At 46.4% G+C, this 13,393-nt stretch overlaps 1 protein-coding gene across 3 annotated transcripts in view; it reads left to right on the top strand.

Moving 5' to 3' along the window:
- Nucleotides 1–7,629: 7,629 nt before the first annotated feature.
- Nucleotides 7,630–13,393, top strand: part of SETX (senataxin) — a 38,828-nt gene continuing 33,064 nt past the window's right edge. For 2 of the 3 annotated variants that reach the window (XR_012789581.1, XM_075578741.1), the window contains exons 1-6: nucleotides 7,630–7,819; nucleotides 10,649–10,904; nucleotides 11,237–11,447; nucleotides 11,738–11,847; nucleotides 12,435–12,654; nucleotides 12,754–12,873. Coding sequence is in view for 2 of the 3 variants with exons in the window: in XM_075578741.1 (XP_075434856.1) it covers nucleotides 10,725–10,904; nucleotides 11,237–11,447; nucleotides 11,738–11,847; nucleotides 12,435–12,654; nucleotides 12,754–12,873 (841 nt within the window). In the remaining variant the exon portion in view is untranslated. The remainder of the gene's footprint in view (nucleotides 7,820–10,648; nucleotides 10,905–11,236; nucleotides 11,448–11,737; nucleotides 11,848–12,434; nucleotides 12,655–12,753; nucleotides 12,874–13,393) is intronic. The other variant, XM_075578742.1, reaches the window with a different exon arrangement.

Here is a 13,393-nt window from a genome sequence, read left to right as displayed (position 1 = left end):
GGGGGAATGCCAGAGAGAGGGTGCAGCATGGGAGAAGTCTTGTAGGCGTGAGTGGGAGGAGGTAATAAGGCGGCGGATGTGGGTAGAACGGAGTGGGTGTTTAGGGGTATATTTGGGGATGAGGGCTGAGATGTAAGGGGGAGGCGGTGTCGTTGAGAGCTTTGTATGTCAGGTGTATCATCTATTGCTGATTCTACTGGGGAAAAACACCACAGTAAAAAATAAAAAAATAAAGCAGAATCTCTTCTAATAATAATAATTGAACAGGTCCAACACGAACCTTTCATCGACCTGAAACAATGTGTTTAAAATCAATGAAAATCTTTTTGAAAAGACTGTAAGTAGAGCTTTTTTTTGTTGTTAAATTACTATCAGAAGAGATCTTGATTTTGTTTTTTTAAATGCTATTAAAGTAGAAATACGTTGGCCATAAGGGTAAGAGCATCATTGATTTTACGTGTCGCGTCATTTTAAATTGGCGTTCGGTAGTATGAGTCGAAGATGACCCAACGATTGTTGGTCCAACAATTCCTGTGAGCCTCCATTTGCCTCCAAGCTTTGTGAGTTTCCTGGGCTGGAGACCTTCAAAACTTATAGCTGGAAGAGCAAGTTTTCTTTTTAATGTACTATAGGGGCAGGGGCATGGGCGTCCGCAGAAATGTTTTCAGGGGGGGGCATAATGTTAACTAGACAGAGAGAGAGAGTGGTTGTGGGGGTGTGTGGGTGACGGGGTGGGTGACTGACACTTTGACTGACTGACTCGTGTGTGACTGACACTTGGGTGGGTGACTGACTGACTGACTGTGGGTTGGTGTCTGTATTCATTCACAGACAGACAGACACAAACACACACCCTCCCTCTCTCAGACTCTCCCCCTCTCAGACTCTCCCTCTCCGACTCTCCCCCTCAGGCTCTCCCTCTCCCTCTCCGACTCTCTCCCTCTCCGACTCTCTCCCTCTCAGACTCTCCCTCTCCCTCTCAGACTCTCCTTCTCCCTCTCAGACTCTCCCTCTCCCTCTCAGACTCTCCCCCTCCCTCTCAGACTCTCCCCCTCCCTCTCAGACTCTCCCTCTCCCTCTCAGACTCTCCCTCTCAGACTCTCCCTCTCCGACTCTCCCCCTCCCTCTCAGGCTCTCCCTCTCCCTCTCAGACTCTCCCTCTCCCTCTCAGACTCTCCCTCTCCCCCTCTCAGACTCTCCCTCTCCCTCTCAGACTCTCCCTCTCAGACTCTCCCTCTCAGACTCTCTCCCTCTCAGACTCTCCCCCTCTCAGACTCTCCCCCTCTCAGACTCTCCCCCTCTCACTCTCCCTCTCACTCTCCCTCTCACTCTCCCTCTCAGCCTCTCACTCTCCCTCTCAGACTCTCCCTCTCAGACCCTCCCTCTCAGACTCTCACTCTCCCTCTCAGACTCTCACTCTCCCTCTCAGACTCTCACTCTCCGTCTCAGACTCTCCCTCTCAGACTCTCACTCTCAGACTCTCACTCTCCCTCTCACTCCCTCTCAGACTCTCCCTCTCAGACTCAGACTCTACCTCTCCCTCTCAGACTCAGACTCTCCCTCTCAGACTCAGACTCTCACTCTCAGACTCAGACTCTCCCTCTCAGACTCTCCCTCTCAGACTCTCCCTCTCAGACTCTCCCTCTCAGACTCTCCCTCTCAGACTCTCCCTCTCAGACTCTCACTCTCAGACTCAGACTCTCCCTCTCAGACTCAGACTCTCCCTCTCAGACTCAGACTCTCCCTCTCAGACTCTCCCTCTCAGACTCTCCCTCTCCGACTCAGACTCTCCCTCTCAGACTCTCCCTCTCAGACTCAGACTCTCCCTTTCAGACTCTCCCTCTCAGACTCTCCCTCTCAGACTCTCCCTCTCAGACTCTCACTCTCCCTCTCAGACTCCCACTCTCCCTCTCAGACTCTCACTCTCCCTCTCAGACTCTCCCTCTCCCTCTCAGACTCTCCCTCTCAGACTCTCCCTCTCACTCTCCCTCTCAGACTCTCACTCTCAGACTCTCACTCTCCCTCTCAGACTCTCCCTCTCCCTCTCAGACTCTCACTCTCCCTCTCAGACTATCACTCTCCCTCTCAGACTCTCACTCTCCCTCTCAGACTCTCCCTCTCCCTCTCAGACTCTCACTCTCCCTCGCAGACTCTCACTCTCCCTCTCAGACTCTCCCTCTCCCTCTCTCACTCTCCCTCTCAGACTCTCACTCAGACTCTCCCTCAGACTCTCCCTCTCAGACTCTCTCTCCCTCTCCTTCTCAGACTCTCACTCTCCCTCAGACTCTCCCCCTCAGACTCTCCCTCTCCCCCTCACTCTCTCTCACTCTCTCTCTCACTCAGTCTCTCTCACTCAGACTCTCTCTCTCACTCAGACTATCTCTCTCACTCAGACTCTCTCTTACTCAGACTCTCTCTCACTCAGACTCTCTCTCTCACTCAGACAGACTCTCTCTCACTCAGACTCTCTCACTCAGACTCTCTCTCTCACTCAGACTCTCTCTCTCTCACTCAGACTCTCTCTCTCTCACTCAGACTCTCTCTCTCTCACTCAGACTCTCTCTCCCCCTCAGACTCTCTCTCCCCCTCACTCTCTCCCCCTCAGACTCTCTCCCCCTCAGACTCTCTCCCCCTCAGACTCTCTCTCTCACTCAGACTCTCTCTCTCTCACTCAGACTCTCTCACTCAGACTCTCTCTCTCTCACTCAGACTCTCTCTCTCACTCAGACTCTCTCTCTCACTCAGACTCTCTCTCTCTCACTCAGACACACACACCACACACACCACACCACACACACCTTGTCTGGTGCCACTCTAATGCAGATAGTCCCAAGTTGTAGCCCCATCTCTTTCTTACCCCCTCTCTTCTTCATTCACTCTCTCCCCTCACCCCTCTCTTCCTCTATTACACCCCCTATCTCCTCACTCTCCCCCTCCATCAATTATCCCCCTCTGACTCAAACCCACTCCCTGAATCCGTCCTCCTCACATTCATTCCCTCCCCCCCTGATCTCTCACACACACACAGACACACACTCAGACACAAACTCAGACACTCGCAACAAGGGGGAATCGGAGCAGGGGGGGGGGGGAACTGGAGCGGGGGGGGGAACTGGAGCAGGGGGGGGAATCGGAACGGGAAGGGGGGACCCGGAGCAGGGGGGGGGGAATCAGAACAGGGGGGACCAGAGCAGGGGGAAGATTTTGGAACGGGAGGGATCGGAGCAGGGGGGGGGGAATCAGAGCAGGAGGACAAGGGGGAAGCGAGAGTGGCATGGAGCAGTACTCACCTGACTTGCTCCATGCAGGAAAGGGCGGGCCTCACTATGCAAGGTCAGATAGACTCCGCAGGGGTGAGCAAACTTTTTATGCCGAGCCCCCCTTTTCATCCATTTAATTTCTCGCCCCCCCCCTGCCTGACGTAATCAAAATCACATGAACCCCCCCCCCCTTTTATTAAACGATATACAATGTAAATACAAATATGTTTCAACAGCTCGCGCTTGCAAAATTGGGCTGCGTCCACGCTACCGCCGAGAGTGGTGACATCATCAACTCTCCAAGCATGAGCACAGGGTGTCCTGCATAATTTTGCAAGCACGAGTGGGGGGTATGGATCAGGGCTATTTCTGTGTTTGTGTGTGGCTGTGTGTGGGTGTGGGGTTGTGCGCATTGACTGCTGCTGAGCATGCTTCAATGTCAATTTTGTTTGTCTCCCCAAGCGCCAAGCTTGGGAGAGCGTACACCCTCCAGTTTGTGCAATGCTGCATTCAATCACAACACCCATACACACACACTATCACAACACAGACACACCACACACACAATCACAACACACACAACACCCCCCCACACACTAATATCACACCACACAACAGACACAATCAATCACAACACAAACAACACCCCCCACACCACACACAATCACAGCACACATTCAATCACAAAACACACACATCACTATACATATATATATATATATACACACACACACATCACTATACATATATACACACACACACACACATCACTATACATATATATATATATACACACACACACACATCACTATACATATATACACACACACATCACTATACATATATATACACACACACATCATTATACATATATATATATACACACACACATCATTATACATATATATACACACACACACATCACTATACATATATATATACACACACACACACACACACATCACTATACATATATACACACACACACATCACTATACATATATACACACACACACACACACATCACTATACATATATACACACACACACATCACTATACATATATACACACACACACCACTATACACACACATCACTATACACACCACTATACACACACACACACATCACTATACACATCACTATACACACACACACACACATCACTATACACACCAATATACACACACACACACACACACACACACACACACACACACACACACACACACACACACACACACACACACACACACACACACACACACACACACACACGTACTGCATGCTCGGTTCCCACGCGGTGTTAATACAGGAAGAGGAGGGCTTGTGTCTGTGTGCAGAGGGACGCCCCGCCCCCTCTGCAAGCACAGGGAAACAACAGCAGCAGCAGCAGCAGCACGGAGCTTCTGCCTGGCATTGCTCTGCTCTGCTCTGCCCCCAGGTTTCGCCGCACAGGCTGCGCCCCCCCCTAAATAATTTGGCGCCCCCCAGTTTTGCGCACCGCTGAGATAGGGCTTGCGAGGGCCAAAAAAAATAAAATCCTGGCAGCGTGCCAACACGCGCCAGCCAATCAGGAGACAAGGGAGGTTTTTTTTTTTTTTGCAGAAGAGCGCGCTAAATCCTGTCACGCCAGTGCCCTCTGTTCCCCGCTGTTGGCGGCCCAGGATCCAGGGGGGGGCAAGCGCCCCCCCTTGCCCCCCCCCCTGCGGACGCCCATGGGCAGGGGAGCTGATCTTCAGTCCTCAAGACCCCTCCCAACAGGTCAGGTTTTAAGGATATCCCTGCATCAGCACAGGTGGCTCAATCAGTGGCTCAGTCGAAGACAGCCACTGATTGAGCCGCCTGTGCTGACGCTAGAATACCCTCAAAAATACCCTAAAAATCTCACCTGTTGGGGGGGTCTTGAGGACTGGAGTTGAGTACCCCTGCTATAGGGGACAATGGGTCAGTCCCTCTGTTATTTAACCTTACCTCTGTTAGATTGTGAGTTCTTTTGGCAAAGATTATTGCATGCTTATTGTTCCATTACGTGTTACGTGACCATTTATCATGAACGCCACACCTGTGTGCACGTGACTTATATATGCGACAAGAGTTAATACACACGGCTAACTAGCTGACTCCGCTTTTACTTATGCAAGGTACCTAAAATGAGTGATATCTACTCTCAATCCGTAAACAATATATATATATATATATATATATATATATATATATATATATATATATATAATATATATATCTTTATGCCACCACCAAAGGGATTATTAAAGTGTAGTTACAGAGCCTTTCGTCTCTGTTTACCATGAAAAATATGCACTTAACACACACAAATCTATTGTAGCAAAATGTGTTTGAAAATGTCAGGTACTCTCTACAAAACGTGCAACATAGCTACAAGAAGGATTTTGGACAATCCGTGAGTCATCCAGGCTGCAGGACTTCTAGCATGTAAAGGTGCACATTTCTAACTGTATCGGGACATTTATTTGTTAATCTACACTTAATCCTGACGATATAGCATGCAGTTGTGTATACTCCATCACAAAATGCAGACAGTTTCATTTCGTGAAATGCAGTGTCAAGTTAGGGCACTAATAAATACAAATAAAGGTTGTTTTAAATGTTACTACTGTATGTGTCTACACAATACAGGTAGTCCTCGCTATCCAACGTTTCACTTAATGGCATATCCAACGCTTTATAATGCAAGCCTATGGGCCGTTTTTCGACGCCGGAATGCGTTATCCGACGCCTGAATGCGCTATCCAACGCTCACCGCCACTGATTAACATGGGGCTCACTTTACAACGGTTTCACTATCCAACGCTACTCCCAGAACGGGTTCCGGTGGATAACCGAGGACTGCCTGTAGTATATATTTCAGTACACCCCAAGCTCCTTTTCCTCTTTAATCAGCTTAAAACATTGTCTGACAAATGATATATATTTGTTTGTATTCAGGAATGGACAACTCCCTATCTCCCTGTACCTTGACATTAGATTGTAAGCTCTTTGGAGCAGTGACTCATGTCTGTAAAATTCTATTTACAACACAACCTACATTTTGATTTTATAATAATAATCTTTTTCCTTAACTGCAATTATTATTATGAAAAACAATATTTGAAGTATATTTTGGTCTCAGACAGGGATGCAGCACAGTATATGGCATATTTTAGGCAAAAGGCCCTGCCTTGTTGATCTTACAGTCGGATCTTACAGTAAATTGTAATCTCTTCGGGCCAGAGGTTCTGTTTGCCTTATGTTTTCATTTAATGGTCGCTTATCCTCATTGTACATGATTTACCTTGTGTTGTCATTTTGCAAAGAGCTCTGTAAACTGCGGCGTTATATATAAATACAATTATACATATATTACAAAGAACTATTTACCTCATACATCAACCACGGCCCCTTGCAGAAGCACTAACCAGAACACCCTCCTACTGTCTTTGTACATTCCTCCTACTTACTACTTGTATGTATATCTGTATTTATATAGGACCCAACGTGTACTCAGCGCTTTACAAAGACAATATAGTGCAGGGAATTATAATACAATAAGCGCATCAAAGTTAGAGGATAAGAAAGGAAATCCCTGCCCCAGAGAGCTTACAATCTAAGTGCTATGAGACTTAACTTAGATTGTAAGCTCTTCGGGGCAGGGACTCATTTTCCTAATGTTACTCTTATGTTTCAAGCGCTTAGGCCTCGGCCAGGGTGGTGCTGAGCGGGCGGGCGCGCTCACGCTGGCCGCTATGAAACACATTACGGCAATGTGTGTGGCCAGCGTGAGCAAGCGCGTGCGCCTGCTCGGCGCTTTGATGCTTGCAGAGCAATCAAATTTGAATTTGCCGCCCGCAAGCGCCTCATGTGAGCGGTTCGCCCAATTAGGGCGAACCAGCTCCGTGACGTCGGGGCCGCGCCCCCGGACGAGCGCGCACCAAGCCGGCCACAAATCGACCGGCCGAGCTCATGCGCCGGCTCCCTGCCTGGCCGCAGCCATATTCCCATTACTGTGTGTGTTATATTGTTATGTCCCGTGTGTTACTGCTGTGACGCGCCGTGTACATGGATGGCTCTATATAAATAAAGAGCGACACACAGGTGACATTACAAGGAGAAAGGGCCCACTTCAAAGACAGTCCCTGTGTATAATGTGGTATTTAATGAGTTTATAACCAGTTTGATGGGAACTTTAAATAACTGAATTACAGTTACACTGATGGGAGGCTGTATGATGAAATAATAGGAGTTATTCCTAATTATAACTGTACACAAGATAGAGAGTGTGGGGGGGTGTTAGTTAAGAGTTAATGCGGAGGGAGGCACGCAAAGTAAACAGAGTGACGTCACTTCCGGGAAGGACTTCCTGGCAGGGCCGGTTGAGAGCGCGAGCGGGCCGGCGTGTGGCTCAGCGCGAGCCCCCGGACTCAGGGCACACGCTAGGCCGCGGGAGGTGGGGAAGGGGAGGCCGGGAACCATGGCGGCTGAGGGGGGAGTGAGAGAGGCCTGAGGGGGAGAAGAAGAGAGAGAGAGAGGCCGGGAAAAAGGTGAGGAGTGGAAGAAAATGGAAGCGTGAGAGAAGGCGCCAGTTACACAGGCCTGGTGACAGGGGGACTGCCATTGCACTGGGATCCCACAACACGGCTCCTATTGGGGAGGAGCAAGATCTTTTCAGTGAAATGAATATTCCCCCATATAGTGAGACACAGCCCGAAAGAGTGAGGGTCACCCACACCCTGTAGATAGAGGGACCCCCCACCCCCTGTAGATAAAGGGACCCCTCCACCCCCTGTAGATAAAGGGACCCCTCCACCCCCTGTAGATAGAGGGACACCTCCACCCCCTGTAGATAGAGGGACCCCTCCACCCCCTGTAGATAGAGGGACCCCTCCACCCCCTGTAGATAGAGGGACCCCTCCACCCCCTGTAGATAGAGGGACCCCTCCACCCCCTGTAGATAGAGGGACCCCTCCACCCCCTGTAGATAGAGGGACCCCTCCACCCCCTGTAGATAGAGGGACCCCTCCACCCCCTGTAGATAGAGGAACCCCCACACCCCCTGTAGATAGAGGAACCCCCCCACCCCCTGTAGATAGAGGAACCCCCCCCCCACCCCCTGTAGATAGAGGAACCCCCCCCCCCACCCCCTGTAGATAGAGGAACCCCCCCCCCACCCCCTGTAGATAGAGGAACCCCCACACCCCCTGTAGATAGAGGAACCCCCACACCCCCTGTAGATAGAGGAACCCCCCCCCCCACCCCCTGTAGATAGAGGAACCCCCCCCCCACCCCCTGTAGATAGAGGAACCCCCCCCACCACCCCCTGTAGATAGAGGAACCCCCCCCACCACCCCCTGTAGATAGAGGAACCCCCCCCCCCCCCACCCCCTGTAGATAGAGGGACCCCCCTACCCCCTGGAGATAGAGGGATCCCCCCTCAGTGTGTAGGGAACCCCCATGAGTGGGACCCTCCACTGCCTCCTGAGTGAGACTCTCTCAATTGATTAATTGGGTTATTTTATCAGTGGGCACCTAAAATAAGCTTTTTGCCAAGTTGATTACATTTAAAAAAAAATTTTTTATAGAAAATAAAATTACACGCACAATTGTTAGTTGTGAGTAAACGGGCAAAAACACATTTCAAAACAAACTGCTTTATTACATTATATCATTGTCCATTACTTAAAATGAAACGTAAAAATAATTTCTGTTTTTTATAAAATCAAAGTGGAGCATTTTAAGGAACTTAAAAAAAAAAAAAAAAAAAAAAAGACATGCGTCCTGTGCATTTAGAAACACTGCAGATAATACATCTGCTGAACAAAAAGCAATTGTTCAATTTCTGTATTTGATAAACCATGTTTGGGATCTGAAATAAGGTTAAAACATGATATCTGTCTCCCTCCTATCTCTCCCTCTATCTCTCATTTACTTTGGACAAAACATTTACACTGACCTGTGTACAAATATGCATTTTACAATTACACTTTGCAGACATTGAATCTCCGCTTCTTGTGTGCTCAGGTTTACGGCGCTCGTCTGCACTATGAGATTATTTAAAAATAACATTTTCATATTCCATATATTATAGAGGCATTCAAAATGACTATATATTTTTTTAATTTAAATTGTACGACCCTTAATATACACAAGATGATTGATTTTCCAGTACTTCCCACGTTTGCAATTTGTACCTCTTTCAGACATCTGAATCTATTTCCAGTTTAGTTCACTTTACAACCAAAATGCCAACAGATATCTGTTGAATGGAACAAAGCAGAAGCCCACAGTTGTGTTGGTGATGACTGAATGTTTGAAAAAGCAAATTAAATAATAATAACGTCATTAAAACATTACTAACACAAATGTGAGGGCTATGCCTGAATGGGTTAATATCACTAATACATACCATGTGGATAAAAAAAAACTGAGCTGACTTCAGTAGTTTTGGTAAGACTGCCATGACCATGCTAAGTAAATATCATACCAAATAAAAGTTTGGTAGGCTTCGGGAAATACTACATTTCTAATGTTATTGTCGTTTTGGTGATTAAGATCTTGAGAAACGGTCTCAGAAATCCTACTGACGTGTGTGTGTGTGTGTTGGGATACACAGATATATGTTTTCAAACCGTTTACATTTGTATTTTTATAACTAGTGCGTGCGTACATTTATAAATGTAACTAGTATATAATGCAGGTGGGAACAATATAACACATCACTAGAAAGGAGGGAACATCACTTAAAGCTGCAGTTCAGTCAATATCCTGCATGTGTGGTTTTTTTAATAAATCAGTTCTGTAGTAAGAAAAAATACTTTTAGCATTTTCTGTTTTTAAAAATACAACTTTGAAAGACCAATTTTCTTGTATTCTATTTTAACAGCCATTTGCTAAGGCACTGCCCCTTCATGTCCTGTCACAAGCTCTGGCACACCCCTTTGTCAGCCCTGCCTTCCCTCTAGCACATGTCAGTGCAGGAGTGCTCATGAATATTCATGAGCTTCCACTGAGTGACAGAAGCAAATAAAAACATATGCCAGCTCTAATTATGTCACCAAATTTCGCCTATTAATACACGGAGAACGAATTGACTGGCAGCTATACAGTTCTTTAGGTAATTAGAGATTGCCCACATGAAACTATTGAAGTAAAAAAATAAATAAAAAAAAAAAAAAAGACTGAACTGCAGCTTTAACAAAAAATAATTGAAAAAATTATACAATAATTAATACAAAGCGAGAGACAATATACAATCCATTGTATATTGTGTAAGGTGAATAAAGAAATAATTTTGTACCCGATTTTTCTAAATTTTTGTAAAATTATAATTAGAACTGAACAATGTAACTGGAATAAACACTTAATTATTTCAGATAAAATAAAAGTCTTGAGGACTGGAGTTGAGGACCACTGCCTTACATAGCATTGATATCTTCTGCACACAGGAGAATGAGCACATGCCTTTGGTGCACTCCTGGTGGTCCCGCTACCACCGACCTGCTGAAGAACTATGCTGCAAAGCAGTTGCATGGAGAGGATCTTCTTGGAGCCAATGATGACCTCAACTACTGCATGGAGTGCGTGGTGGAATACCACCGGGTCAGAGAGGAAGTTCCGTACCTGCACAAGGTAGTGGAAGGTTTTTGCTAAGGTTGCATGGAAGCCACCCATAAATAAAATGGAGGCTTTAAAGCTACAGTGCCATTTATTTTATCTCAAAGTTGGTGATCCATAGGCTTGGTTTTAGTCACCTAAACTCCAACAACCAGTATTGTCACCTACCGGGTTCTTTGCTAAACAGGTGACATCCTACAGCAAACTCAGGTCTGACTATGAAATGGAAAGGAAACACTTTTTTGCATTGTTTGACTGGAGCATCTTGTTTGCCGTTACCTCATTGGAAGATGACAATAACTGTCACTGCCATTTAGTCTCATTCAGTCTGTTTTCTTCCCCGGCAGGCTCTGTGTAAGCTGGAAACTTCTCGGCTCATCACTCAGCTGGAGAAGTCTATGAGCGAAGAGATAGAGGAGGACGATGAGTTATTTTTGGTGGAAGAGGATGGGGAGAAACAGGTTCATGGCTACACAGGCCCCCTCTTTGAGAGCAACTTGCGGGTGCCACTTTTGGAAATCCTCAAGTACCCCTACTTGCTGCTTAATCACAAAGTCAGTGAGTATAGCCTCCAAATATTTCAGAATTCTGATGAAGTACTGGGTTCGAACAGCATCCAATTGCAGGTCTAATAATGTGATCACACTAGGTTGTCCCGGCCAGTCTTTTAAGTAACCCTTTATAACGTTTGTGGGGTCATTTAAAATGTCCACCTTTTTTATATTGAACATTGCTTACAAGGACACCGTGTAGTATATTTTGCTTTGGACTGTCTTGTTACAACCCATGGATCAAAATGGTTTGCAGTAAATTCTTTAAATATTTTTGGTTTGGTTTTGTGTCTCCAGGTGAACTTTGCTGCGATGCTCTGTGCAAAATGGAGCAAGCCAACAACTCCTTTCAAGTGTACGAGAAACTTCCTGGTGTCTACCTGCTGTTGGTGCACCCTAATGAGATCGTGAGTGGCTTCTTTCCATGTGTGCTGAGCTGGTCTTTCCTATAGCGCAGTAACGTTTGTAGTGCAATATCAAACGTTCACGTGAATGGCCTGTACTGTTAAGAAACCATTGCCTTGATTTACTGTTTAAGCCCCTTAGATGGGGGTGGCCAACTCCAGTCCTATAAGGTTAAGAGTATCATTTGATTTTTATTTTTTAAGTCATTTGGAATTGGTGTTCGGTATTATGAGTCACAGATGACCATAAAATTGTTGGCAGAACAATTCCTGTGATCTTGCATTTGCCTCCAAGCTTTGTGAGATTCTCTGGCTGGAGACCTTTAAAACTTATAACTGGAAATGGACGTTTTCTTTTGAATGTACTATAAGGCTGTGGTGCTCAACTCCAGTCCTCAAGACCCCCCCCAACAGGTCAGATTTTCAGTCGTTGACTGAGCCACTGATTGAGCCGTCTGTGCTGAAGCAGGGATATCCTGAAAACCTGACGTGTTGGTGACCCTTGAAGACTGCAGTTGGCCACCCCCTGCCCTAAGACAAAGTGAAGAACAGTATTTTATTGTTGACTCTCCCTCTGTATTGCTCATCAGATCCGCCGCTGGGCCATCTTGACTGCCAGGGTTCAGGGGAAGGTAGACCGGGACGATTACTATGACCTGCAGGAAGTGTTCACCTGTCTCTTTAAGGTCATTGAACTCGGCCTGTTTGAAAACCCAGATATCTACGGGTATACTGAAGTAGAAGAGGGAAAGCTAATTCTTCTGCCGTCACATTTGTATGATACCACCAACTACAAGAACTACTGGCTGGGTGAGCCTCATTCTAATTGTTTGTGTCCACATGCATTGCCCTTTATTCCACATTAAGAGCAAATTGGGACCCTGGCCACCCACTGTCTCTTCCCTGTAGGTATCTGCATGTTGCTGACCGTCCTTGAGGAACAAGCCATGGATTCATTGCTGCTGGGTCACGATAAGCAGAACAATTTTATGCAGTCCATACTTCATATTATGGAGAAGCAAACGGAAGGTACCAACCATTGATTTTCCATTCTCGGATACACCAATCGTCATGGGTTTGAATTTCATTAACTGCTGAAAAGAATTCCAGCAGGTTTGGGGTAATAAGATTTGACCTGGCGAAACAGTATGACATTGTATGTAATTAAAATGATTTCTTATTGTATCCTAGAGGGGTTGTTTAAATGAACTGCACATTGTTACACAGCAGCTTTGCTAATTACTCTCTTAATTATAGCATCCTGTTTTGGACGTGTGTTTATCTAAAGTAGGAACAAGAGGAGCGCAAAAGACCATAGTGTGATACTTTTTGAATGTGCAGGTTTTAGTTTCCATAGGTAAGTTATTGCCCTTACAAAATAACAGAAGAGCAACAGCTCATTGTATGCAACGCGTCACTTCGGGTCACCGCTCCAGGGTTCACTTAGTACAGTGAATCTCCAGCACCAGTCCAACATTGCCCTACGCGTTTCGTGGCAGTCAAAAACCCGGAGTCGTAACCAAGAATGACGTCACCGAGTAGGCTGCAT

The sequence above is a fragment of the Ascaphus truei genome, chromosome 21 (genome assembly GCF_040206685.1).
Source record: "Ascaphus truei isolate aAscTru1 chromosome 21, aAscTru1.hap1, whole genome shotgun sequence".
Taxonomy (NCBI): domain Eukaryota; kingdom Metazoa; phylum Chordata; class Amphibia; order Anura; family Ascaphidae; genus Ascaphus; species Ascaphus truei.
The sequence above is the reverse complement of the archived record's forward strand: the minus strand, read 5'-3'. Positions and strand labels throughout refer to the sequence as shown.